Source organism: Calypte anna, chromosome 4A (genome assembly GCF_003957555.1).
Source record: "Calypte anna isolate BGI_N300 chromosome 4A, bCalAnn1_v1.p, whole genome shotgun sequence".
NCBI lineage: Eukaryota > Metazoa > Chordata > Aves > Apodiformes > Trochilidae > Calypte > Calypte anna.
In genome coordinates this window covers 40,700,407-40,723,132 of record NC_044248.1, presented here as the reverse complement: position 1 = coordinate 40,723,132, position 22,726 = coordinate 40,700,407, and the positions used below count along the sequence as shown (strand labels likewise).

General features: G+C 51.5%; 1 protein-coding gene across 2 annotated transcripts; it reads right to left on the bottom strand.

Moving 5' to 3' along the window:
- Positions 1-419: 419 nt before the first annotated feature.
- On the bottom strand, positions 420-14,761 carry PITX2 (paired like homeodomain 2). Of its 2 annotated transcripts, XM_030449739.1 has the most exons (4): positions 14,682-14,761; positions 12,311-12,366; positions 3,542-3,747; positions 428-1,742 (listed from the first exon to the last, which is right to left on the bottom strand). In XM_030449739.1, the coding sequence occupies exons 2-4, from the start codon at positions 12,354-12,356 to the stop codon at positions 1,179-1,181; spliced, it is 816 nt and encodes a 271-aa protein (XP_030305599.1). In that variant the 5' UTR covers positions 12,357-12,366; positions 14,682-14,761; the 3' UTR covers positions 428-1,178. The 2 variants fall into 2 exon arrangements, with proteins under 2 accessions (XP_008497808.1, XP_030305599.1); XM_008499586.2 differs by lacking the exons at positions 12,311-12,366; positions 14,682-14,761 and adding an exon at positions 4,534-5,025 and having other exon boundaries at positions 420-1,742.
- Between the last annotated feature and the right edge of the window lie 7,965 nt (positions 14,762-22,726).

Sequence of the window (22,726 nt, the reverse complement as noted above, 5' to 3'; positions counted from 1 at the left end):
TTTTGAATAGGAGCAGTTTGTTTGCAAACTAGATTTTCTTTTCCTTCCCCCCCTCATCCCCCCCCAAGCCCCCCTTAATGTAATAAAGGCTTCCTTCACAGCGGGAGAAAATTATGCTGGAGATACAACAACTTTGTGACTGGTAATTCTCGAGGCCAACAATGTCAAATAATCCATTTTCTCAGGGCTGCGGGGGGGAATAAAGGGATCTTGCTGCACAGGAGGCGAAGGATTTTTCTTCTTTCTTTTTTTTTTAACAAAAAAAAAAAAAAAAAAAAAACACCCAAAAAACTAGCATTCACTTGTATTGCAATAAAAAGTACTGCCCTGTGTTTCCACAGAAAGGGATCAGTCAGTGACTGCAGACCAGTTACCACTGCGCAGCTTGGCTCGGTAAATAAAAATCCAGACAAAACTGTATGCTGTATATTTTACTCCCATGAAATAAAACACATTTTTTTTTTTCATGTTTGCTGAAAAGTAAAACAATAATATTGTACGAAATGTTATACACAGGGCAAGTTTTACATTGCAATATCAGAAACATCATTGCATCCACCAGAGGTACTATTCTAAAACTGATATTCACACAATTTTTTTTTAATAATTATATGTTAGAAACATACAGTGTCGCATTTAGTATATACATTCCCTTGCTCGCAAGCAAAAAAATCCTAATCGCTTCCGTGTAACATGCTTTATTTTAAAGCCTAACCTTTTAAAAACACTGTTGTGATATTACTAACAACTGCTTTTATAAAATTAATTTGACATTTCAATATATATACATCCTTTCAGTCATTTTTATGTTAACAATGCTAAACTTAAAAAATAACAAGCTTATAGTAACATTAAAATGTCATATCATATCCAGTCAAACATTTGTCCATATATATATATATATGTCCTTGTAAATGTTGAAATACTCTTAGTGAAAGAAAGATCTCAGAATCTGTAGGAGGTCCTTTGAAAACAAAGGAACTATCTTATTTCAGTGGTATCCTCTTTTTTATTTTTTTTTTTTCCTCTTTCCCTCTCTCTTTTCCTCTCTCTCTCTCTCTGTCTCCGGTTTTTCCTCCTTTCTCTTTCTCTCTAGTGCCCATGACTCGCTAGTGTAAATCTCAGTCTCTGTGGGAAACGGGGAGGGATTCCCATGCAATGTTCCCTACTTGAGTGTCTCACACGGGTCTGTCCACCGCGTACTGGCAAGCGCTCAGGTTGGAAGCGGGGTTCTGCACACTGGCATAGCCAAAACTGGAGTGCTGCTTGGCTTTAAGTCTCAGACTCGCCAAGCTCGAGTTACATGTGTCCCTATAAACGTACGGGGGTGTTGGAGGAGCATAAGGACAGGCTGGCGTTGGCACTGCAGAATTCAGGGAGGGATTGCTCAAGTTGTTCAAGTTATTCAGGCTGTTGAGGCTGGAGCCGGGGACCCCGGTGACTGCGGAGGGTACCATGCTTGAAGACATACTCATGGAGGAGATGGAGTTTGGAGGGGAGAACATACTCTGAGAAGACAGAGGATTGACATTCATGGAGTTGAAGAAAGGAAAACTTTTGGTGGAGAGGGAAGCGGAGGTCAGGCCTTTGGCTGCCCAGTTGTTGTATGAGTAGCTGGGGTACATGTCATCGTAGGGCTGCATGAGGCCATTAAACTGTGGACCGAAGCCGTTTTTGCAAAGCTCGGCTTGCTGGTTCCTTTCTCTCTTTCTCCATTTGGCTCTGCGGTTCTTGAACCAAACCTTCAAAAACGGGGGGGAGAGGGAGGGAGACGGGAGACGCGAGTTAGTTGGGAAACACCACCACCAACTCAGCCCTTTGCAATCTCTCAGGCTAACAGCCGAGAATGTCTGTATATACAACCGTGTACACACACAATATATATATGTATATATATATATATATACACACACATACACACAAACACACACACAGACGTATAAAGTCACGTCTAACACTACGAAGCGCTGCGTTGGGCAGGGTCAGCGCTGTGCTGCCGGGGCCATCAAGCATCCCCGAGGGCCCGGTGCTACCGGGGTTTAGCAGGGCAGATTCATAGCAGTGCCATTCCCTTCCCCTCTTGCCCCCCCACCCCTCCGTGCCGCCCCTCAGCCATAATGTGCGATACTTTAAGTCGAGCCACAGAGACCAATAAGGCTTCCGTCTTATTTTCTTTCCCCTCGTTTCTCTCTCTTCTCCCCCACCCCCTTTTCTTGGCTTATTCCATACTGGAGCCATCCAGGGGAAACACAGAAGTGCAAAAATGAAGGCAAAACGCCTGGAAACCCGCGGCATTTTAAGACAATGTTTCCTATTACGGGGAAGGAGGGGGAAGCCAGCAACTAATAAATCCTTGCTTCAGTTTGTTAAAGCTACATTTTTCTCCTGCGCGAAAGCTTCAGAGCCCAAAATCAGTTTCTAAACAAACTTGTTCGACTGCTCTTTGGAGAAGACAAAAAAAAAAAAAAAAAATTGACATCTAATAATGTGCTAAATGAAATCCAAGCGACCCACCCGGCAGACAATGGGGCAAACATGCCTTTTCCCAATCCACATCTGGGTGTCTGCCACACCGGGCAGCCGCCAAAAGCAGCCTTACCGTGTGTATTGGAGCCTCCCTCCCCCCAGCCCTGGGGTGTTTGCAGCAGACCCGGGGAGGGGTCCCGGGGGGGGACCTCCTGCCGAATCGTGCAGAGGCCACCCGGGCACCATGGGGAAGGGCCCCGTCTGGCGACACCGCACCGCCCGAAATCTAAACGCCCCTCAAAAGCCTCTCCACGACCCACACCGCTTCGTGATCCGGCCACGCAACCCGTCCGGTCCGGGCGCCGCTCCTCACCGTGGGACGGCCCCAGTCCCGCACACCACCGGCTCGGAGCGGAGAATAGGCCTCGATCGCTCCAGCCCCCGGTTCCTCAAGCGGCCGCGGGGAGAGGATTTATGTGGGATTTCCGAAAATGTGCGGTTTCATCCCATCTGGGCGGTTTTTTTTTTGTTGGTGGTGTTTTTTTGACCCCCAGCGCCGCGTTTGCACGCAAGCAGGATCCGATCTCGGTATCTCTGCAGCGCTGTGATGGTTCCATAAATCTCTGAGGAGAGGGGGGAAAGGGTGGAGAGAGACTCTCGTCGAATTGTGGAACCAAAAGAAAGAGAAAATGCAAGGAAGGGCACGTCGGGAGTGCCTCGGAGAGAAGTAAAAGCCCTTGTGTATTTTACATCTTTTTCTCATTAGAGGCAGCGCAGGTTGCAGCCTGCTCCAAGTTGCTTTTTTTTTGGCTAATGTTTTCATTAGCGTTTCGATCAAAAGGAGCAGGACACATTGCACGGCGAGGGCGAAACGTGCAAGCAAACCATATTCCAGAGAGAGAGAAAGATCCCAATCTGTCTCCCTTTGACAGAAATGTCCCGCTCGGCCCTGCTTTTGTGCGAAAGCTCTGAAGTTTACATACAAACCGAAATCGAAAGCAGCTGCATACATTTCAGCTCTCTTTCGCCCTACTCCCCGACCCTGCCGGAGCCGGAGTGTCGTGTCGGGACTTACCCTAACCCTGGCCTCGGTGAGGTTGGTCCAGACGGCGATCTCCTCCCGGGTAGACATGTCCGGGTAGCGATTCCGCTGGAAGGTGGCCTCAAGCTCCTGTAGCTGCTGGCTGGTGAAGTGAGTCCGCTGCCTCCGCTGCCTTTTCTTCTTGGAGGGGTCCTCGGGCCCCGCATCCTCGTTCTTGCTCTGCTGGCTCTTATCTTTCTCTGTTAAAGGAATAAAAAAAAAAACCAAAAAACCAAACCAACCAAACAAACAAACAAACCAAAAAAAAAAAAAAAAAAAAAAAGGAAAACGAGGGCACCTCAGCTTTAGAAGTCTTTTCAGAAAGGCTCGTCCCCAGCGCTACCGCACCTCACAGACGGCCTCTAACGCGGCTCGCAGTGTAATGATTAACTCGCCCGCCCGCCCGACGCCGCTGCCCCTCCGCGGACACCCACGGGCGGAATCCTCCCGGAGGAGAAGCCACCTCTGTCAAGAGGGGCAGAGCCTCCACTCCGCATGCAGTTTTTTTTCGCCCACCAATTTATAAGTTTTTCGCCTATTTGTAATTGATATTATTCCCCTATCTATACACACGTAATCCGTATTATTCGCCTGTCTATATCCATATTATTCGCCTGCCTGTATTGTGTTACTCCTCTGCCCGTATCCGAATTATTCGCCCATTTGTATCCACATCATTCGCCCATCTGTACCCATATTATTAGTCCGTCTCATATTACTCGTCCACCTACACCCGTAGCATTCGTCGATCTGTATTTACATTATTCGTCGACCTGTATCCATATTATTCGCCCATCTGTGTCCATATAATTCACCTATGCTTACACACTTCTTTATCTTTTATATGCCAACACACAGACACAGCACGCGAAAAAAAAACACCAAACAGGTCTCGGCGGCGGAAGTACAATGTGGGCCGTGGGGCTGCCGGGGCCTCCAGCAAGGATGGGACGAAGCGGGGGTCCCCGCCGCTCGCCCCCTCTTACCTGCGGCCTCGGGGCTGGAGGTGTCGGAGATGGTGTGCACCTCCAGTCGGTGCTTGGCAGACTCCAGGGAGGAGCGCGCCTGCCCCGGCGCCAGCGCCGTCGCCATGGCCAGCGTAGGCTGGTGGTGGTGGCAAGATGATGAAGAAGAGGAGGAGGAAGGTGAGGAGGAGCACAGCTTATTCCCGGGTCCTAGGCGCTCCAGGCTTAATGGGTCCTTCATGCAGTTCATCGGTAAAAGGACGCCAAAGTCTAAATGCGCGCCTGGGGGGTCGATAGGAGGGGTGCGTGTGCCTGAAGGTGTCGGTACGGGTGGGAGACTCGGCGCGGCGCCCCCCCCGCGGGCGCGGAGCAGCTCCTCGGCTCCTGGGGGGGTCAGGGCTGTTGAGCGGGGAGCCGCGGCGGGGCGGACGGCACTCGGCTAGCACCCGGGCGTAACGGCGAGCCCACAAGCCCCCGCAACCCGGGAGGGCGCGGCGGCGACAGTCGAGCGGGCGAGTCTGATCCTGTAAGAGCCGTCACGGCGACACGGCTGCTCCCCGGCCGGCGGCCCCCGGCCCACCGCGGGGCACCGCGGGGCTCCGCGGGGCGGGGGCGGCGAGGCGCGGCGGCGCTCCGCGGGGCGCTCCTCTCCGCCGCTGCCCCGCGCATGGACCCGCGCCGCTCCGCGGCCGGCCCCGCACCGCATCAGCTCAGCCGCTTCCCTCTTGGCCTGACATCTTAAACCGGCGGCGGCCTTCCCCGCGCCGGCACGTCACCCGCTCCCGCCCCTCCCCGCCCCTCTCCGCCCACCTCCGCCCCCGCCCCGCCCGCGCAGCCCTGCGCGGCCCCGCGCGCACCCAGTTCTCCCCTCTCCCGCCCCCCCGAAACCTCGCGTTTTCCTCCCAGTTTTGCTCGGCTGGTGGTACCCGCGCCCGGAGAGCCCGGCCTTCCCCGGTCGGCCCACGGAGAGGCTCCGGGCACGCCCCGCTACTCTCCCCGTCCCTCCGCGGTGTCTTCCGCGCTCGCGGACCGGACCCGCCGAGATGTGGAGCGGAAAGCTCGGCATTGACAGGGGCGCTGCAGCAAGGAGGACGGAAGCGAGAAAACCCCGGCCCCGATTCCTGCGTTATGGGGGAAAGGGGGCTGGAAAGCAGACGGGGGAGGGGGGATGCGGGCGGTTGGACGGCGGCTCTTTGGTAACAGCAATAGTAGCAGCTACAACAGCGACAGCTAAACACGAAGGGCAACAGTAAACACCCCCCCGCGGCACGGCCACGGGGACCTTCGCATCACACTCAAAGGACTAAAGAAGAGCGTATGAATCTCATCCCCTGAGCGCTTGAGGACCCCCCTCCCACCCCGCGCTCGCCGGCTGTCTTGTCTCCCTCTGCCCGCACCGAAGGCGGAGAAAACGGGGAGAAAATCCTGGCACTGCCGTTCCCATCCCCTCCTTGCAGCCAGGTTCTCAGCAGCGAGCCCCCAAGGTGGTTTTTCCACCACGTTTTTTTTACACGCACTTATCCTGAGGGATGGTTCCCCCTCTGGGACCCACAGGTTCGGTCCCGCCTGACGACGCGGCTCCCAGAGCAGCCCCGAAACCCGCGCCCACGGAATCTGTTTGCAGAGTGTGGTCAAGCCCCGCACCGGGTGGGCGCCGACACACAGATCTCTCACACCCGGCCTCTCGACCAACTCTCCTCCGAGGTTTGGGGAGGAAGGGGCAATATCTGAGCCTGTCCCCCGGGCAATTAAATAGGGGGACGGGCTGCTGGATCCCGCACTCCCTGCTCACTGGCCCTCTTATAACGCGGGGGAGAGGCTGATGGAGACCAGGGTCTCGCAGGAGAAAGGAGGAGCAAGACTGTTTCCAGCGTGTCTAACGCGGCGCGGGTTACCCACTCGAGTTGATCAGGACCTAATGTCCCCAGGCCCTGCCCCAGAAGAGCCGGCACTGTCCCCGGAAAGCTGTGGCTCTCTTAGGGATGCAGAACCTGAGGGAGTGCAGGCACTGAAAATGCGGGTTGTGCCTCTATCTATATTTCCTCAGCACGGGCACGAGCATCGAAGTTATCGAGAGCTTCCTTTCTCTTGATCTGGACCTCCACACTACACCCAGTCCCAGCGCCCAAACTTTTCTGCATCCCGCTGCTTCCCCCACTTCCCGCCCCCCTCACTTCCACCCCCTCCCCGCAAGGGCATCAGTTGCTGATGCTCATTCGAGGTACGTATCACCCCTCACAATCTTACTTATCGCTAAATTATACATATTACTTTCGCAGCCTGTTAGTAAAGAAGGTTAAATTAATTTACATTCTGCTCATTATCTGGTGTTTAAATGACGTGTTTTTATCCCTGAGATTTGGCAAAGAATCTCTTTCCTCAGACCCCACAGCGTTTCGACGGAGACAATGCTCTTACATTTGTAGTGGATTTTAATCTGATAAGACTCTAATTTGCTTAAGTCTTTTAAATAGGGGGTTTAAATGATTCTAGCCGTTTTCTTATTGAATTTCCTCTAATTCCCCCAAGATCATAAAGTATATGTGTAAAGTAAATATTTCCTCCCTTTGCACTGGCAGCAGATGACCTATAACTAAGTCAATATGAATCCAGCTCCATTCTGCACAATTTGTTTACCAATCATATCCCCGTTTCTTCTTAACCTCTCGCTACCTCCGTGGTCCTGCACCCAGAAATTCCCTCTCCCCCCTCCTTTCTTTTCGACGGGACCGCGCCAGGGCCGCTGGTGCGCTACCTCGGCCTCTCCATGCGAGGGGCAGTGGGAGGGGGAACAGCCCTTCTCCAACCCCGACGTGGGGGTTGTACCCAGCCTGCAAATCCTTGGCGTGGGGGTGCAGACAGAAGAGGGGTTATGGTGACTTTCCCCATTTTTCTATTTTTTTTTTTCAACAGGGCAGTGCAGTCTTCTCATAGATGAGCCCTTGAGCACTTCACTCTCCCTTCTCTCTTTTTTTTTCCCTTTCTTTCTTTTTTTTTTTTTTTTTTTTTTTTTTTTCCTTCCCCCTTGCATTCATTTCTTTTTAGTTAGTTAGGGGTAAGGTTGGTTTCTTTCGCCTCGACTCAAAACGAAATGATCTTTCTGTCTCCGCCGCGCAGTGCGCTTTTTACGCGCTTTATGCGCTGGCAGGGCGCAGAGCCGATGCCCTCCCCTCTGCCACCCTGCCTGTCCCGGGACATTGGGCAGGGGCGGGCGGGAGGGCTCATCCATCGCGCTGCCCTCCCATATCTTACTCAGCGACAGCCCCGTGCCCTTCGGCCCCAGCAGGCGCAAGCTCTCTGACCGTCCCCGAGTCCCCAAAAGCGGGGTACAGCACCATCCCGGGTCCCCCCAGCCCATTGGGAGAGGTTGCCGGCATTTTCTTACATGCCTTTGATTAAAACTCCCCCACCCCGAGCAGGAGAGGAGCTACTACTCAGCATTAGTTGTCATGGTGACCATAAATCACGTAAATCCAAAAATACCCACCTATAATCTGGGATGAAGCTTTTATTTCCCGAGTGAAATAATATTTTAAAAGCTGTCAGCCAACCGAAAAACAACCTAATTGTAGTCACCCAAGTAATATATTAGCGGTAAAGATTTCAATTAAAATGTCAAAAGGGTTTTTTTTTTCTTTTTCTTTTTTTTTTCCTCTTCTGTTGGAAGCTCCCATCTCCTTTAGGGTTCTGGTCTCGGCTGCAAAATTGCCCCCTCTGGCTCAAAAGCTCACGGATTGTAGCGGGGCAGCCACCCCCCAGAAAATACATTTATGGCAATTTGTCCCTTCTCCTTTTGCCCAGCGCTGCAGGGCTTGCTGGGGACGAGCCCCAGTGGGCAGCGAAAAATGGGAATTCGAGACTGTTCCCCCCCTCTCCTGCTTCTGTATTATCCTTCTAATTTTGTTTTTTCTCCGAGGGTGCTTTCCGACCTCCCGCTCCCGGGATGCCCGGTGCTGGCCCCAGTGCGGGAGTCGGGCAGGCCGGGAGCAGGGTCGGGAGCTGAGCGGCTCGGTCGGGAGTGCCGAGGGGTGGTAGATGGCCAAACCTACTGCGAGTATTTATTTTCCCACTTTTCCTTTATCTCCTTATGGGCTGGTTGTTTCTAGGCGTAATACTCTCCTAAACGGATAAATTGGTTCTTATGTGAAGTCTCCAGCTAGTCCTGTTGTCTTTTACCTTTGGCTTGTTGTCTTTCGCCTATCTCGGATTACCGGGTATTCTCCTCGATGAAGAGCCATTAATTACCCATTCAGTCAATATTAGGAAGACTACAAAGCTTTTTACATAGGATTAAGAAGGCATCAGATTGTTCCGTTAGTATATTCCTACTCACGCATAAGCTTTCGTTATACATTTAGTTTTCCCTGGAGTGAGGCTAACAACTGCTGCATATATTATTCTCATTCGACGACCACGGCGTGGGGGGGAAATTATACACCCCAAGCGCAATAAATATATTCTAATTTGCGCTTGGAGGGGGGCCTAGGAAGGGGGGCGCATCCTCACCGGCGCCGCGCAGGAGCAGCGCACCGGCGAAGCGCCTCCGCCCCGGCCAGCGGAGACCACGGTTCGGCCGCCTGGGTCACAGCTCGGGGGACACATGTGTCCCCGTTCTGTGGCAGGGAGGATGCCGCAGGGCTCTGCCCGGCAGCTCCGTGGCGGCAGTCATGCTCCGGCCACCCCCCGCTCCAGCTCCGCCTCGACCCCCCCGTGCTCGCTCCCTCCCGCGGGGGCGGAGGCTGCGCGTCCACCCTGTCTCGGGGCTCAAAAAATGCACCGGGGACCTTTCCTTTGTAAGCTGCCGGGTCTTCAGCTGATTTGGACGGAACGCTGTATCAGCGCTGTGTGGTTAGTTTGGTTTTAGGTTTTTTGGTGGTTTTTGTTTGTTTCTTTGCTTTAATTTTTGTTTGTTTGTTTTTTAAAATATGTGAAGTTACGGAATATCAGACCAAAGATTAGTCTCGTTAGAGCTGAAACAGTCAATTTGTGATGCTAAATGATGATGTAAGGTGGACTGTAATTTAAAGGTTTTATCTTTGGAGGCTGCTGTTTCAGCAATGCCCAGATTATCTAGTACAGGAACGGATTCCTTAAGCAGAATTAATACAAATTGTAACAAGTTGTATGGATTTCATGAGCACACAATCACACACATACGAATAGTTCAAGTATCCTCACACGTTGCATAAAAATGATTCGAATAAACCCATCAGCTACCATTTACGCGTCCTGTTGGGCTGTCGAAAAGTCTGCTGAAGTTTCCCTAATTTCCTGAGGCTGGTCACCCAGCAGAGATTTTTCCTGCCTCTCTGACTAACCATGACCCCCGCCGGGCTGCTTTTCGCACTCCAGGCTGCAAAAAGATTCCATACTTTCCCGTTTTCTTTTCCCTGCCGTGCTCACTGACCCGTTTCTTCTGGAATATCCCTCCCTCCCTGCGCCTCATTCCCCACAAGAACCCAGCGCGCAGGGTCGTTTTGGACGTCTCTTAACAGAATTTCGTTTTCTCCTTTCAGGAGACCATCAATTTGACCAAACATTGGAATCTTTTACTATTATTACCAATACTGCTAGTTAGCTATAATTCTTATTCCCACCGATGGTGCTTAACTCGAGAAATGACCTCACCGCCCTTGCAATTTTCGAAACTGAACTGACAAAGGGGGTTCCAAATAACCCCCTCTGAGCATTCCTGCATCCCACCCAACTTTTCCCAAAGACCGGGCGTTTTGCGAGGTAAATCTCACGAATCTGACGGTCAGGCGAGACAAAAATCAACGCGCACCCCGCGATTAAAAACGAATAAAATCAAAGATCCCGACAAAACCTGCCAAAATCGGGAGAAAACAACCGTGATTTCTATGATTTGCAGCGTGCACCTCGGGGCGTCTCAGCACTTGCCATTATCCATCGCACAGAGACACGGGTTGGGACATGAGAGATCATCCCCACATACGCAGAGAAATCTCCGCACATCTGCGGAGGTATCTCCACATCCGCGGTCATTTGGTGCTTCCCTTCCCCGTAAACGGGAAGGTTTTAATGATCAAGCAACCCCGCGTTGCTTCTTCGGCTCAGACTTAGATTTTAATTAATGGCATTAAAGGTGTTTAGATAGCAATTTCCCCTGCAGCCCGACGGGTGAAAACCAGACCGGCTGATACGGTAATGAGGCAGGAAATTTTGCGTGTACTACAATAATCCGGGTTCATAATTGATGGTTAAGAAAATAACCATTTGTTTCTCGGCGGAGGAAGTAAAACTTACCGTGTCAGGGAGCATATGTGGGTATTACTTTTATAAATACTTAGTCGAATAAAGCTGACTTGGAAGGGCTCATAAATTTATTATATAAGAAAGGTCCCCACTTTCCCATTAGATCGTGCTAAGGGCTCTGATTAAGACCACCTGTTCGTCGGGAGGAAAAGGCAAGGGAGGGTAAAAAGACCTTTCTTATTTGCAAACCATATATAAAGCAATGTCACCCTTCCTTTCCACATTATTTAACACTTATTACTGGCCGAGGGAAAAAGTGCCAGACCCTGGTAAAGCCTATTTGTACACAATTTAATATCATGTATGTTTCCGGGATTAAAAATTATCGGCTCGTAATACCTTCTCGTTTGGAATTACCCCGGATTTTGCTTGCTAACCTTCCTTTAGCCTAAGCATTTCTTCCTCAAGGGATTTTGATGTCCAGCTAGCGAATCCTGTCTAAAGTCTCCAAGGGAGGGTGGACTCGGGAAGAGGAGGACGTGGCTCCTCTTGGAATCACTGGATGGTATTTGAGAAATAGCGAGCCGTTTGGCCAAACAGGGTTAATACTGTATTCGTACAAGGAAGTGTTTAACCACGAGACCAGGAATACGTGCATTATTAATTCACTTTAGTTTCCTGTATTATTAATTCAGGTTAATATATTTTATTTAAACAAAATACGTTTATCTTGGATTAAACAGTCTCTCAAAATACAGAGCGCTTGTTTTCTTCTTTGTAATATGTTTGCGTTCTTGTTTTTCTTTACCACCTCTCGGGATAGTCTACGGGACCCCCTGAAACGGGCAGAGGAAGAGAAGGAGAATGGGGCGCTGCGGGGGTGCCTGCCTCTGGGGGTCAGGGGAGGGCTCACTGCTTGTTTACAGCCAGGGGTGTGTGTCAAAAAATAGAAAATAAAAATAAATATGAGAGCGACGCTTTGGGTCTTTGAAAGGCGCGCTGACAGCGATGCTTTTTTGTGGGGGGGGTGTAAAGCCGGGCGAAGGGGGGAACCTGGCGGCGGCTGTTAGAGAACCCCTGCCGCGAAAGACTTTCCCTTTTCCCGCGGCCGCGCATTTTCGGGCGCAAGTGGCGCTCGGGCGCAAGCCACGCCGCGATGCGCGGCCGGAGGCAGCAGAGGGCGCCCTGGCGCCGCGCAGGCGGGTCCGGTGAGGAGCCCCCATCCTAAGCCCCGGCTGCGCGGACCGCGGAGGGGCGCGGAGGGCCCGACGCTTCCCAATGGACCTGGCGGGCGGCCGCCAGAAGAACGTGGTGCCTGCGGGCTCCTTACAGGCCTCTGGCGCCTCGCCGAGCTCCCCGTTTTTGGTGTCCGCCTCCTTGGCGAAAAGACACTCGACGGCGACATGCACCCGTGGGGTCAGGGACACGGGGGAAGAGGCAGGGGAGAGGTGGTCAGCGCCCGATGCTCAGTATTCCCCTGAGGAGGCGCAGCCACTTCCCGGGGTCTGCCCTGCCTGGTTCCGCGGACCGTAACGCAGCAGGGTCACTGTACCCCGACCCGGAGGGAGATGGTTTTTCTTACCTAGCTGAACACAGGCGGAAACAAGTTTGCGGCAGTTGGACTCCATTACCCGTTATCTGAAAAAGACGAAGACATTGGAGCTTTAAAACAATTATTTGAGGATTAAAAAAAATAAAGAAAAAAAATTAAATAAAAAAGAAACTCAGCCGCCCCGGGAACCACGTCGCAGTGATGCTGGCGAACCCCCCAGTTTTCCCGGTGATGTGCGCACGGTGACCCCTCTCCCGGCCTCAACCTCGGGACCCATTCGGATCACATCACGGGACACGCACAACCTCCCGTGGCTTTCCCAACTTGTCACTTGGGCCACCCCTACACCCCTCGTTCTCTGCGGCCGTGGAACAGGGTCCTCGAACCTCGCGGCCATGCAGTGTATCGGGATACTGCCACCCGTGGCCCAGAGGACCCGTGGGGCGGCTGGCACCGGCAGCCGGTCCCCTGCAAGGCGGGAGATGTGCGGCCGCGGCTGCGCCCGCTGAGGCCCTGCTCCCCGGCCGCCTCTGGCACCTCCCCCGGCCTGAGAGGTTGGGCAGAAAAATCACAGGATTAGTGCCTGATTGAGATGTCTGTTCGTGAGATATTACAAAATTCATTATCACAGCTCTCTACTAACTCGATATGAAGTAACACAGATGGGATTTTATTAGTCCAGGCTTCAGATGTTTACTTATGATAATTTCGGGGGAAATTTGCATGTCGCCATCATTTCGGTAATCTTTCTTCTTCTTCTTCGCCTCTTTTTTTTTTAATGTCCGAACCCGGGCACATTATTAGCTGCTGCTTAGAAATGCGGCAGCCTGGAACCGAGGCACGTTTGGGATGAGCAGAGCCAGCCGCAGCTCTCGCCGGGCGAGGCCCCGCTGTCCCCTCCACCTGGCAGGCAGGATGGGACAGGGGAAAGAAGGAGAGGAAAGGGAAAGGGAGGGAGAAGGAAAAAGACGGGCGACTGAGAAGTTGCGGTTAACGGGGCTTTTCGGGGCTCGACGTGACACGGCTGTTTCTATTCAAAGCCGAAGGATTCCTAGGGGAAACTCCGCTCTTTCCAGCAGACGGGCCTAGCGCACGAGCTGTGCCTAAATTAATCGGGGAGGTGATTAAGAGAACCTTAATTCTTCGCCGATGGTCTTTAAATCGGGACAGGTCTTCGTCACGATTAGTCCTTCAAGACAAATCCAGCTTCCCCCCCCCACACCTCTAGCTTCGGTGGTCGATTTATCTTACGAGTGGGGACAACCCACAACCAAGGGGAAGTTTTTCATCTCCTAAATCGGCGATCTCCTCGGAAAAAAGTGCCCTTCCCGGAGGGATTTATATTCCTTCCTTGCTCACAGTTACACTGCTCCTTCCCCTTCTATTCTCCGTATCTTCTTTTAATTTTTGTTGCACACCGCACCGCAGCACTGGGCTAAGGGGAACTAGAATCGTTTTCCTATCGTCTCCAGCCCGACGATTCAAATAAAATTAACTTCACTTGCTTTCCCGTTGCAATTTCTCCGAGCACTCCTCCACTCGCAATTAAATACCTCAGCACCTCCACGCACTCACAGCCCCAACAATCTCACCAACCCTGCAAACTTTCCCTTTTCTCCGAGGGTCCCCTTCGCTCAGCAGCAACCTGCTCGGAGCTATAATAGCTCAGAGCACGGACCAAAAAAAAAAGATGTCACATGGAATTTTTTCTCCTCATTGGTATCTATCGCTATTCTTCCGGGGAGAATAAAGAAACAAACAACAAGCCCGACAAAAGCACAACCGTCCCCCCATAACAAAAAAAAAAAAAAAAAAAAAAAAAAAAGGATATAAAAAAGAAAAAGAGTCCCCTGGCAAATATCTCAGCAACGACCGGAATACTGAAGTCCGTGATTCCGAAGGGAGAGGTTTTGTCAGATGCCCGCCGCCGTTGCTGGCCCTCAAACTAAAGCGGGGCTCCAAGCGGGGCCTACCCCTCCATAGCTCCCGCAGGGGCGGCCGGGTTCCGCCGCTGCCCCGCAGATTGGATCGGCAAACCCGCTGCCCCGAGACCGAGCCGGTGCTGCTGCTCCCCCCGCCCGGGTGTGCGGCTCCGTGGCGGGAAGATTGCCTGCGCGGCTGCTCCGCGGTGTTGGGCGCGGAGAGGCCGGTTCCCCGGTACCTGCCCCGCCGGGTGAGACCGGGTCCGGCACGGCGAGGAAACGTGATCTCCCTGAGCTCCTTTACCCCGCCGCCAGCCCCGAGGGAAGGGCCGCAGCCGCCCGGGAGGACATCACCAGTCCCAACCCGCAGCACCCTGCCTGGCCGACCCGCCTCCCTCTCGGAAGCACAGAACCGGGACGGTCTGGGTCTGTTTCCCCTCTCCCGTCCCGCCGACACCCCAGGGACCCCCCTAACTCACCAGGACCGGCTGCGCTATCCGCCCCGCTGCTCTCCCTGCTGGTGCCGGTGCTGCCGGGGCGGCGGGGCCGCGCCGGGCTCCTGCGCTGGCTGCGGGGCCACGGAGCCTCCGCTGCCTCCCTCCTTCCCCGGCCCTCCCGCGCCCCCGCTCCGCCCCTCCCGCCCCCCCGGGCCCTGACGTCACGACAGCTCCGCCGAATGCGCCCCGCAGAGGAGCGGGACCGGACCGGACCGGGCCGGGCCGGGCCGATCCGAGCGATTTCCCGCTGCGCGGCGCTCCGCGGGAAAGGGCGCAGCGGCGGTGGCCCCCGGTCGTGGAGGGGGCAGGACAAAAGGCGGCGAAGGCGTCGGGGTAGGTAGCCAAAGGAGAACCGAGGTGAGCGAGGGCGGCCGTGGTCCCTCCGCACCGCACAGGGTGTGTGTGTGTCCCGCCCCGCCCTGGTCCCCCCGGCCCGGGTGGGACAAGTAACTGTGGCCAAAGTTTCCCGGGCCGGTGACTGTCCTTGCACCAGGTGTGAAGAGGAGTCGCCAACCCATTGTGAAAGGTCTCATTTTTTTTTTTAACACACTTTTTTGGTTTGTTTGGGGCTTTTTTGGTTTTTTTTTTAGGGGGGGGGGGCATAATTTTTTTTAGATATATAACAATTTTTTTTTTTTTCCTTTTTCTTTTTAGTCTCAGGGGTGCTTGTTTTTTCCTGTATGGCTATGTCAGGGCCGGGGTAGCCGAAACGCTGCCGGTCTTCTGTTACTTGCTCTGCCTCGTTTACGGACGATAACGAGAAAACAGTACGGCAGGTTCTCTCCCCTTTTTCCCCAAACGACACCAAACTCGCTCCAGGGGGAAAATTATTTTCGATTTTGCGATCTTTTCCATGTTTAAGAAAATAACGAACTCGGATGCCTCTATTTAGACTAAATTAAAGCGATAACTTTTCCTCTCAGCTCTTTCCGCGGCTTTGTTTAATAGAGGAACCACGCGAAAATAAAACAGTCGCTTTCTTAACTCGGAGGCTGCACCTGATTTATTTGTGGCTATTTTAAAATGATTTCAGCTTGGAGTTAAATTTAGCTATTTTTTTAGGAGTGGACGGGGGGATAGGCAATTGTTGCCGGAGGGGGAAAACGAACCCTCGGAAGCAGCCAAGTTTTCAGCGGGTTGTTTTGCCGGCGGCTGCCAGGGAAGCCAAACCGCGTTCAGTGCACGGAAAAGCCCTTTGAATGCGACGTCGCAGCAGCTGCCACGCCAAGCGGAGAGAGTTGCTTCCTCTTGCAAGAAATTAAATCGACTGGGAGATTTTCGAGGGAGAAAAACACTAATTGGCTACCTGCGTGTCTGTCCTTGGGAGCGCTCTGCCAGGTGAAATTCAGCTTCCGAAGGAGGAAAGGCAGCGAAGGGGACTCCCAGCTCCCACCCCGCACTTGTGTTTCCCCGGGAAAAGCAAAAGTGCTTGCGCCGCTGCTCATCTTCCCTACATCCCCCAGCCCCGCTGTGTTTTAGAAAGGGAAGGCAAGGGAGGATGCGGTGTCCGCGACAGCAGCGCGGCCGCGGAATGGGGCGGCTCGCTGCTCTGCGCCCTATTCCGCACAGGGCAGCAGCGGGCGCCGGCCGCCCTGGAGCCGGAGCAGTTGAAGTGAGCAGCTGGTGGGAAATGCAAATGGCTTCTGGAGAAACATAAGATACAGGGTGATTTTCATTCCCTCCTAGAGTGTGTGGAAGGAGCTGGACATACGTTTCACGCTCCTAATCCTTCTTTTACATTTTTAGTCATACTCCTATTAAACAACTAATTAATGCCGAGAATCACCAGGGAATACATTAGACATGCTGCCTTGGAAGAGGGGTTCCAGGGAGTCTGGAAACTATGGAGCCGACTTAATACGCGGATTTCTTTTTTTTTTTTTTTTTTTCCCCTTCTGTCAAAGCAATAAATGTAATAATAGATTTCAGGGCGAGCAAAGGCCGCGGCAGCTGTATTTATAGTCTGGCTCCCCCCTCCCGCCAGCGCAGTGACAACAGCTTGAAAAAAAAACCTCGACGAGCCTAAGGAGCCTTTCCTCGGCGGGCTGCAGCGGGGAGCGGCTGCGGGCTCAAAGCCGGCACCCGCGGCCCGACTGGGGCTTGGAGAACCGGAACCGGGAGCCCTCCTTCCCGGCCCCCCAGCAGCACACCGGCTCTCTAAACGGTTTGGGAAAAGTGACAGGGTTATTCCTCGTCTCAACAGACGGAAAAGCTGTTTTCGCAAACGCCTATCGTGCCTGTCTGCCTGTCTGTTTGCAGGCACCTGGCGCAACCAGCGGTGCTCCCGACGGCAGCGGGAGCCGCTGGGCTTCTCCCAGGGACATCCTGGGTCTCAGAGTAGGCGAGCGGAGGGAGGATCCCCGATACTTCCTCGCTGCCGCCTGCCAGGGACAGGGGAAGGGGAAAAAATAGCCAAAATAAATTAAAAAAAAAAAAAAAAAAAAAGGAAAAAACGTATCTAGCGCTGACTAAATACAGAGCCGTGTTTCAGGCATCCTCCCGTGTCTTGCACCAGCCACAGCGCTGCGGGACGGGCGGAAAAGGGAGTTATCCTCGAAAATGTGCGATGGGGCAAATCACAGCCATTTACTTTCTTCATTCCCGGATTATGATCTCAGGTCTCGCAAGCAATCCCTCCCGTCCCGTCCCCCCCCCCTCCCCAGCCTCTCCTCCCACCTCTCTGAGCTCCTTATCTGACAGCAAACGAGTATGTAAATACCTATAGCTGGCTATGTTTAACACACTCAAACATTATTGATTTGTTGGGTAGCTCGAATATTTTCTTCCTCCCCAGATCTGGTTTTAAAACTGCTTGTTCAGGCGCTTCCTCCCGGTGCTACAATACAATAATTGTTAAAAATTTAAGCATTTCAAAAGGCCCCGTTGATTTGCATATAAATTAAAGTTACTATGCCTTGCGTATTCCAATGCTTTATAATAATTTTTGAAATTAGCTCTTAACCACTTGAGCTAAAAGAATATACAAATGTCTGTATTGACTCACTAATGAATTACCTAATTAAAACGTCCCGAGGACTTCGGTCGTTGGGAAGATTGCTAAACCGGAGGAAGGCACAATTAGGGGTAAGGATGAAGGTGAGAACCGGAGACGAGTAACCTCTGTTAATACAGCGTAATCTAAGATTCGCGCGGTGATTCCCGTATTTATTTAGTTTCCTTTGCTTTGATCCCTTATTCTTCCCCCCCCCCCCTTTTTTTTTTTTTTAAAGAAAATAGAAGAGGAAGCAGAATTATCTTCCGGATTTCTCGGAGCCGGCAGACGCCGCTCCGTAGGCGGGAGGGATGCCCTCGGCCGAAGCTGCTCTCGGTTCGTACCTTCCCGGTAGCGAGCGGCTGCTGGGAGCGGGTAAGCGCAGCCAAAGAGCTGGTGGGGCCCCTCCTGCAATGGAAATGTTAACAGGGCACTTACCTCCGTCATGAGACTAAGGATAAAAAGGTAGTTCTTCCTAGGAGAGGCAGTGTAAAGGAATGCGAGAAGTTCAGGGGAAAAAAAAAAAAAGAAAAAAAAAAAAAAGGAAAAAAAAAAGAAAGAAAAAGAAAAAAAGGCCGGCGGTGCGAAAATCTGTAGCCTCGGGGGCTAGCCAGCAACCCCTTTCATTTCAAGCACTTATTGATTTGCTGTTGTCATCTTTGGCGACGCAGAAGGACACTTGAAAGAATTTCTGATGGGGCTCTGATCTGAGAAACGAGGTGACCTGACCGGGCTCTCACCAAATTCTTAATTACCACATCAACTGCCTTAAAAAAAAAAAAAAAAAAAAAAAAAAAAAAAAGAGGGAGGGGGTAGGGGGAAAAACCACGAGGGGGGAATCTTTGACAGCAACGGAGTTTGCTCATCTGAACTTTTTTAACCACTCAGAAACTCTTCTCGTCTCCTGCTCCCCCTCACTGCAATCGCAACCCAGTATTCAGAACCCCCTCCTCCCTGCTCCCCGCTCCGCCCGCCCCAGACTCCACTCCCCGCAGCCCCAAGCTCTCTGTCCCCCGGCACCGCGACGGCTGGCGACATGAAATCACAGCTCCTGCCCGACGGCTGAGGCTTAGTGCGACCCCCGAACCCCCCCATTCCTTCTCCGGACCGAGGGCAGGTTTGGGGAGCATCCCTCAGGGGCTGGGAAAGCGAGTCTGGGAAAGGACCTGCAAAAAACAAACAAAAAAACCCCAAAACCAAAACGCCCAAACGAACCAAAAAGCATTTCAAATGCAGCAGATAGCAGAGGAGAAAGGGAGAGGGATCAGGATGAGGGGTGTGTGAATGTGTGAGTGTGTACGTGTGTTACACTCCACCAGACATGCCAGCCTGTGACTTTTCTGTAGCCAGCTGTTTGAGGGTCATCAAAACTTGGGAGCAGGGGAGCTGAAAGGAAAATTCAAACCAGGAAATCAACACGAAAAGCCTATTGTTGAAGGCACTGGAAGGCAGTGTTTGGTGCTGCTTGTACACAGGCGTACAGGACTGACAAATGACAACAGTGCTCTTGGCTGAAAAGAAATAAGCTGCCTTTGTCCCATATGGTGCATGCACACATGCACATTCCTTCTTCCTGCTCTGGATGATCTAAGACAAAGCAAACCATCCTTTGTGGGCACTGTCTTCCCTCAGCCCTTTCTATTTCTATTTTCTTACACACACTTACCTCCCCTTATGTATGGTTACTCCTCATTTTAGTATCAGAAAGCTAAAGGACAGGATTAGCACCTATTTTGGCATCTCTGATTCTGTCTATCTCACAGCAGTGGCCAAACCCAGGCTGCAAATGCCCAGCAGGCTTTTGTTTATCAGTTTGTACCCTTGTTACATTTGAAGGGACACTGTTCTTTCCAAGCAAATACCAGTCTCACCAGTTCATGACTCCTTCTCAAGCACGGCTGACAACATCCCTGCTTGGGTGTGCCATCCCTCTCTAATTTCTAGTAGTCTGGCTGCTCAGCTATGGCAACCAGGACTGTCTGGTTGTACCTGAGTCGTACAATGTCTGCAGAATCTCAGCTCCTCAAAGTCTGGTTTGTAGGGTGGCAGCACTTATCAATAAGGATTAGATGGCCTAGCACTCGTTTTCAAGCCTCATTGTATGGCTTCAGTCATTTGTGACAGGACTTTTCAGCCCATGGCTTGCTCATATCCCGTGTCCAGCACAGTATACTTAACATGTCTATCTTCTCCCAACATGCCTTATGCTTTGCAACACTATCACTGGATTTCCTTCCCTGCAGTGTCTTGTTGTAGCAAAGGGAATGAAATAAACCACTTCTTATTTTCTTACAGGAGCTGAATTCAAATTTGGGGGATTTGGGAGCTTAGCAAAGAAACCCTAGAAGGGGGAAGCCATTTTGACATGGCTTCTGTGTCGCTTTGAAGACCTTTTCCAAGCTTACAGAAACCGAGGATCTCTGTGTAGTTGTTTAATTTGTTTTCATCCATACTTGGTAAAATTAGCCCTCCTGGTAAGTGCTGGAGGTGTAGGCTGAAGGGGATGTCACATATTTCAAAAAACAGGTACAGCACAACAGTGCTGCCAGTGTTGGAGTGTCACAGCCTCCTGACTGCTCTTGTCTGGAATGCAGGCAGGTGTCACACCTCCTGTCCATTGTGGCACGGGGGGACCCATCCCTCACGCCGTGAGTACTGGCAGTGTTTGTGCTCACCCTCTTCAGGGAGCCTCTGTCATGCTCGTCAAATGACTGTTTCTCCGATGTCTCACTTGCTTCCAGCCCATCCCTCAAGTTACAAAACGCTCCACTTACACTGCACATGAGTGGTCTCTGGCTGTGGCCTCTGAATGTTTCTGAAGGAGAAGAGGGGAGAAACGATGCTAGAATGACCCCGAGTTATTTGTATATTGGGGCTTTGTTACAACAGAGAGTACTTCTTTTTCTGTTCTGTTTGTTGGGCATGAGGTAATTGTGTGGGAGCTTAATGAAAAAGAGGATGCAAATGTGCATTACTGAGGCTTTCCTCTCACACATTTTTTAGTTACCCAGTGCAAGGATTTACAATCTGTTCCTGGGTTTCAGTATCTTTGCTGTCCTACACACACTGCTGAGAAAGATGTACGCAGTAGAGTATCCACCTGTGCCTGATCTCACATCATTCCTTACAGCAAACCATTTACTTCCTGCTTTCTCTCGGCTGTCCCTGACACAGTGAGGGTCACCCACACTTCACAGCCCACCAGGGCGCTTGCCCCTCGTTACCACGGAGGACCCCAGATCTCACCTCCCACCCTGTGACTGCCATTTTTATTTTTGGTTAGAAGGTTTGGGAAGGGGTGCTGTGTGTGCTGTGAAGTTTTGGGGTGAGATTTTGGGGTGCAACAGTCAGGTTTGGGCACTTCTTTGGGGCTGCTCCCCTACCAGGCCTTCAGAGGCGGCTGGAACTGGTTGGGACTGGCCCTGGAAGACTCACGGTTACCTCAGCAGCCTCACTGCCATTTCCAGACCTCCTCACCTGGGGCTGGGACATGTTCAAAACACATCCAGGACTGTGAAGTAACATGAACCCCGATTCCTGCTAGTGGGGTGAGGAGAATGAGGGGGGAATCCCATCCGTCATGACAAGGACCTGCTCCTGGGATGAGGGGACACTCGCCGCCACCTTCATCTGTGACAAGAGGAGATGGGATGTGTCTCATCTTGACACATGCCAAGATAGGTTGCAGTGCCCAAGGAGCTGGCTGAAAGCAAGGGAAATAAGAGTTTAAAAATAAGAGTTTAAAGAGGCCCAGGTGATGGCTGAGAAACCTCTTGTTGTGAGGAAAATTTCCAGGCCCCACACCCGTGCCCTTTGGGAAGCCTCATCCGCCTGGTAATATCCACTTAATTGTGCTTCCTCCATCCCAGAGGAGCTGCCAGGAGGCAGAGATGGCTGACCAGGCCTCGTCTCAGCTTTGGAAAGTCTCTGTGCTTTGGAAAAGTTAAAGACTTAACAGCATTTGGGGAAGTCACTCGAGGAAGGGCAAAGGCAGCAGCACCCAGTGGATTGTTCATCATGGAGCACGGCCAAGATCTTGTTCGTTGTAATGCACCCTGTTTTCAAAGCACTGGTTCCTTATTAGACACTGCTTTAAGAAAGAGTTTCACTTGGAAACATTATGGTAAATTTCTTCATCAGTTGAAGGCTGCTTCTCTACTTTTTTCCACCCCCTCAACTTTCACTGCTTCTATATGAAGTTGTTCTGACATTCCCCATTAGAAAAAATGTTGAATGCTATTAGAAAAATATTTGTTCTGCTGGAATTTATGATGTGACCTGCTATTCAAATTTACAGTTCGATGTGGAAGTTTATAGTTTAATGTGGAAGATTAGGAAAAATGGCTCTTGATGACATCGTGGAAATCATGAAAAGCCATACTTTCAGGTATGTTTGTACAGCTTATTGAAAAGTGTTCGGAAGCAAAAAAACCCACACAACCCAAACCATAAACTAAACCACAAGTTTATAGGTGCACTGTACGAATGTCTCAATTTCCCACAGGCAGAAGAGATACTGACTTTGAGGTTGGACATGAAGAGGAAAGGTACTTAGTACTTCTTTTGCTAGTCATGAGAAAAAGAAAAGTGTTCAGAGTGCTCAAACCACTCCAGTGGATAAAAAAAGAGAAAAGGCTATAAGCAGGTTTCTTTTCTAGGTTTTTCTCCTTTTGGGAACCTTGCTTTCAGGGGTGCAGGGTGCCCACTGGTTCTGCTGGAACTGCACCTCTGCTGAGTGCAGGCATGGCTTGGTGCAGCAAGGAGCAGGCTCCTTTCCAACCACTTTTTCTGGTGGTGTTGATACAATCTTAGGAGGACAACATTAACACATAAAACACAGTTCTTTATACAGCTGGGATATCCCAGCTCCATCAATGCCTTACAATCTATGCTCCATGGACTGTCGTGGAATGCGCTTTTATGGAGTCGCTCGTGGTAACTACAGCTATTGATCTCATGACTGAACTCTTTCCACACAAGCATATCTCACTTTCTCTTTCTTCTGTCTACTGATATTATTTTGCAGGCTTTTATC

What these genes read in the sequence shown, in the direction of transcription:
- PITX2 (XM_008499586.2), bottom strand. Translation starts at nt 4,762, where the DNA reads ATGAACTGCATGAAGGACCCATTAAGCCTGGAGCGCCTAGGACCCGGG. An exon ending in CTCCAGCCCCGAGGCCGCAG is followed by an intron (nt 3,748 to 4,533) that starts GTAAGAGGGGGC and finishes TTCCTTTAACAG; the next exon opens with AGAAAGATAAGAGCCAGCAG. An exon ending in TCACCGAGGCCAGGGTTAGG is followed by an intron (nt 1,743 to 3,541) that starts GTAAGTCCCGAC and finishes CCGTTTTTGAAG; the next exon opens with GTTTGGTTCAAGAACCGCAG.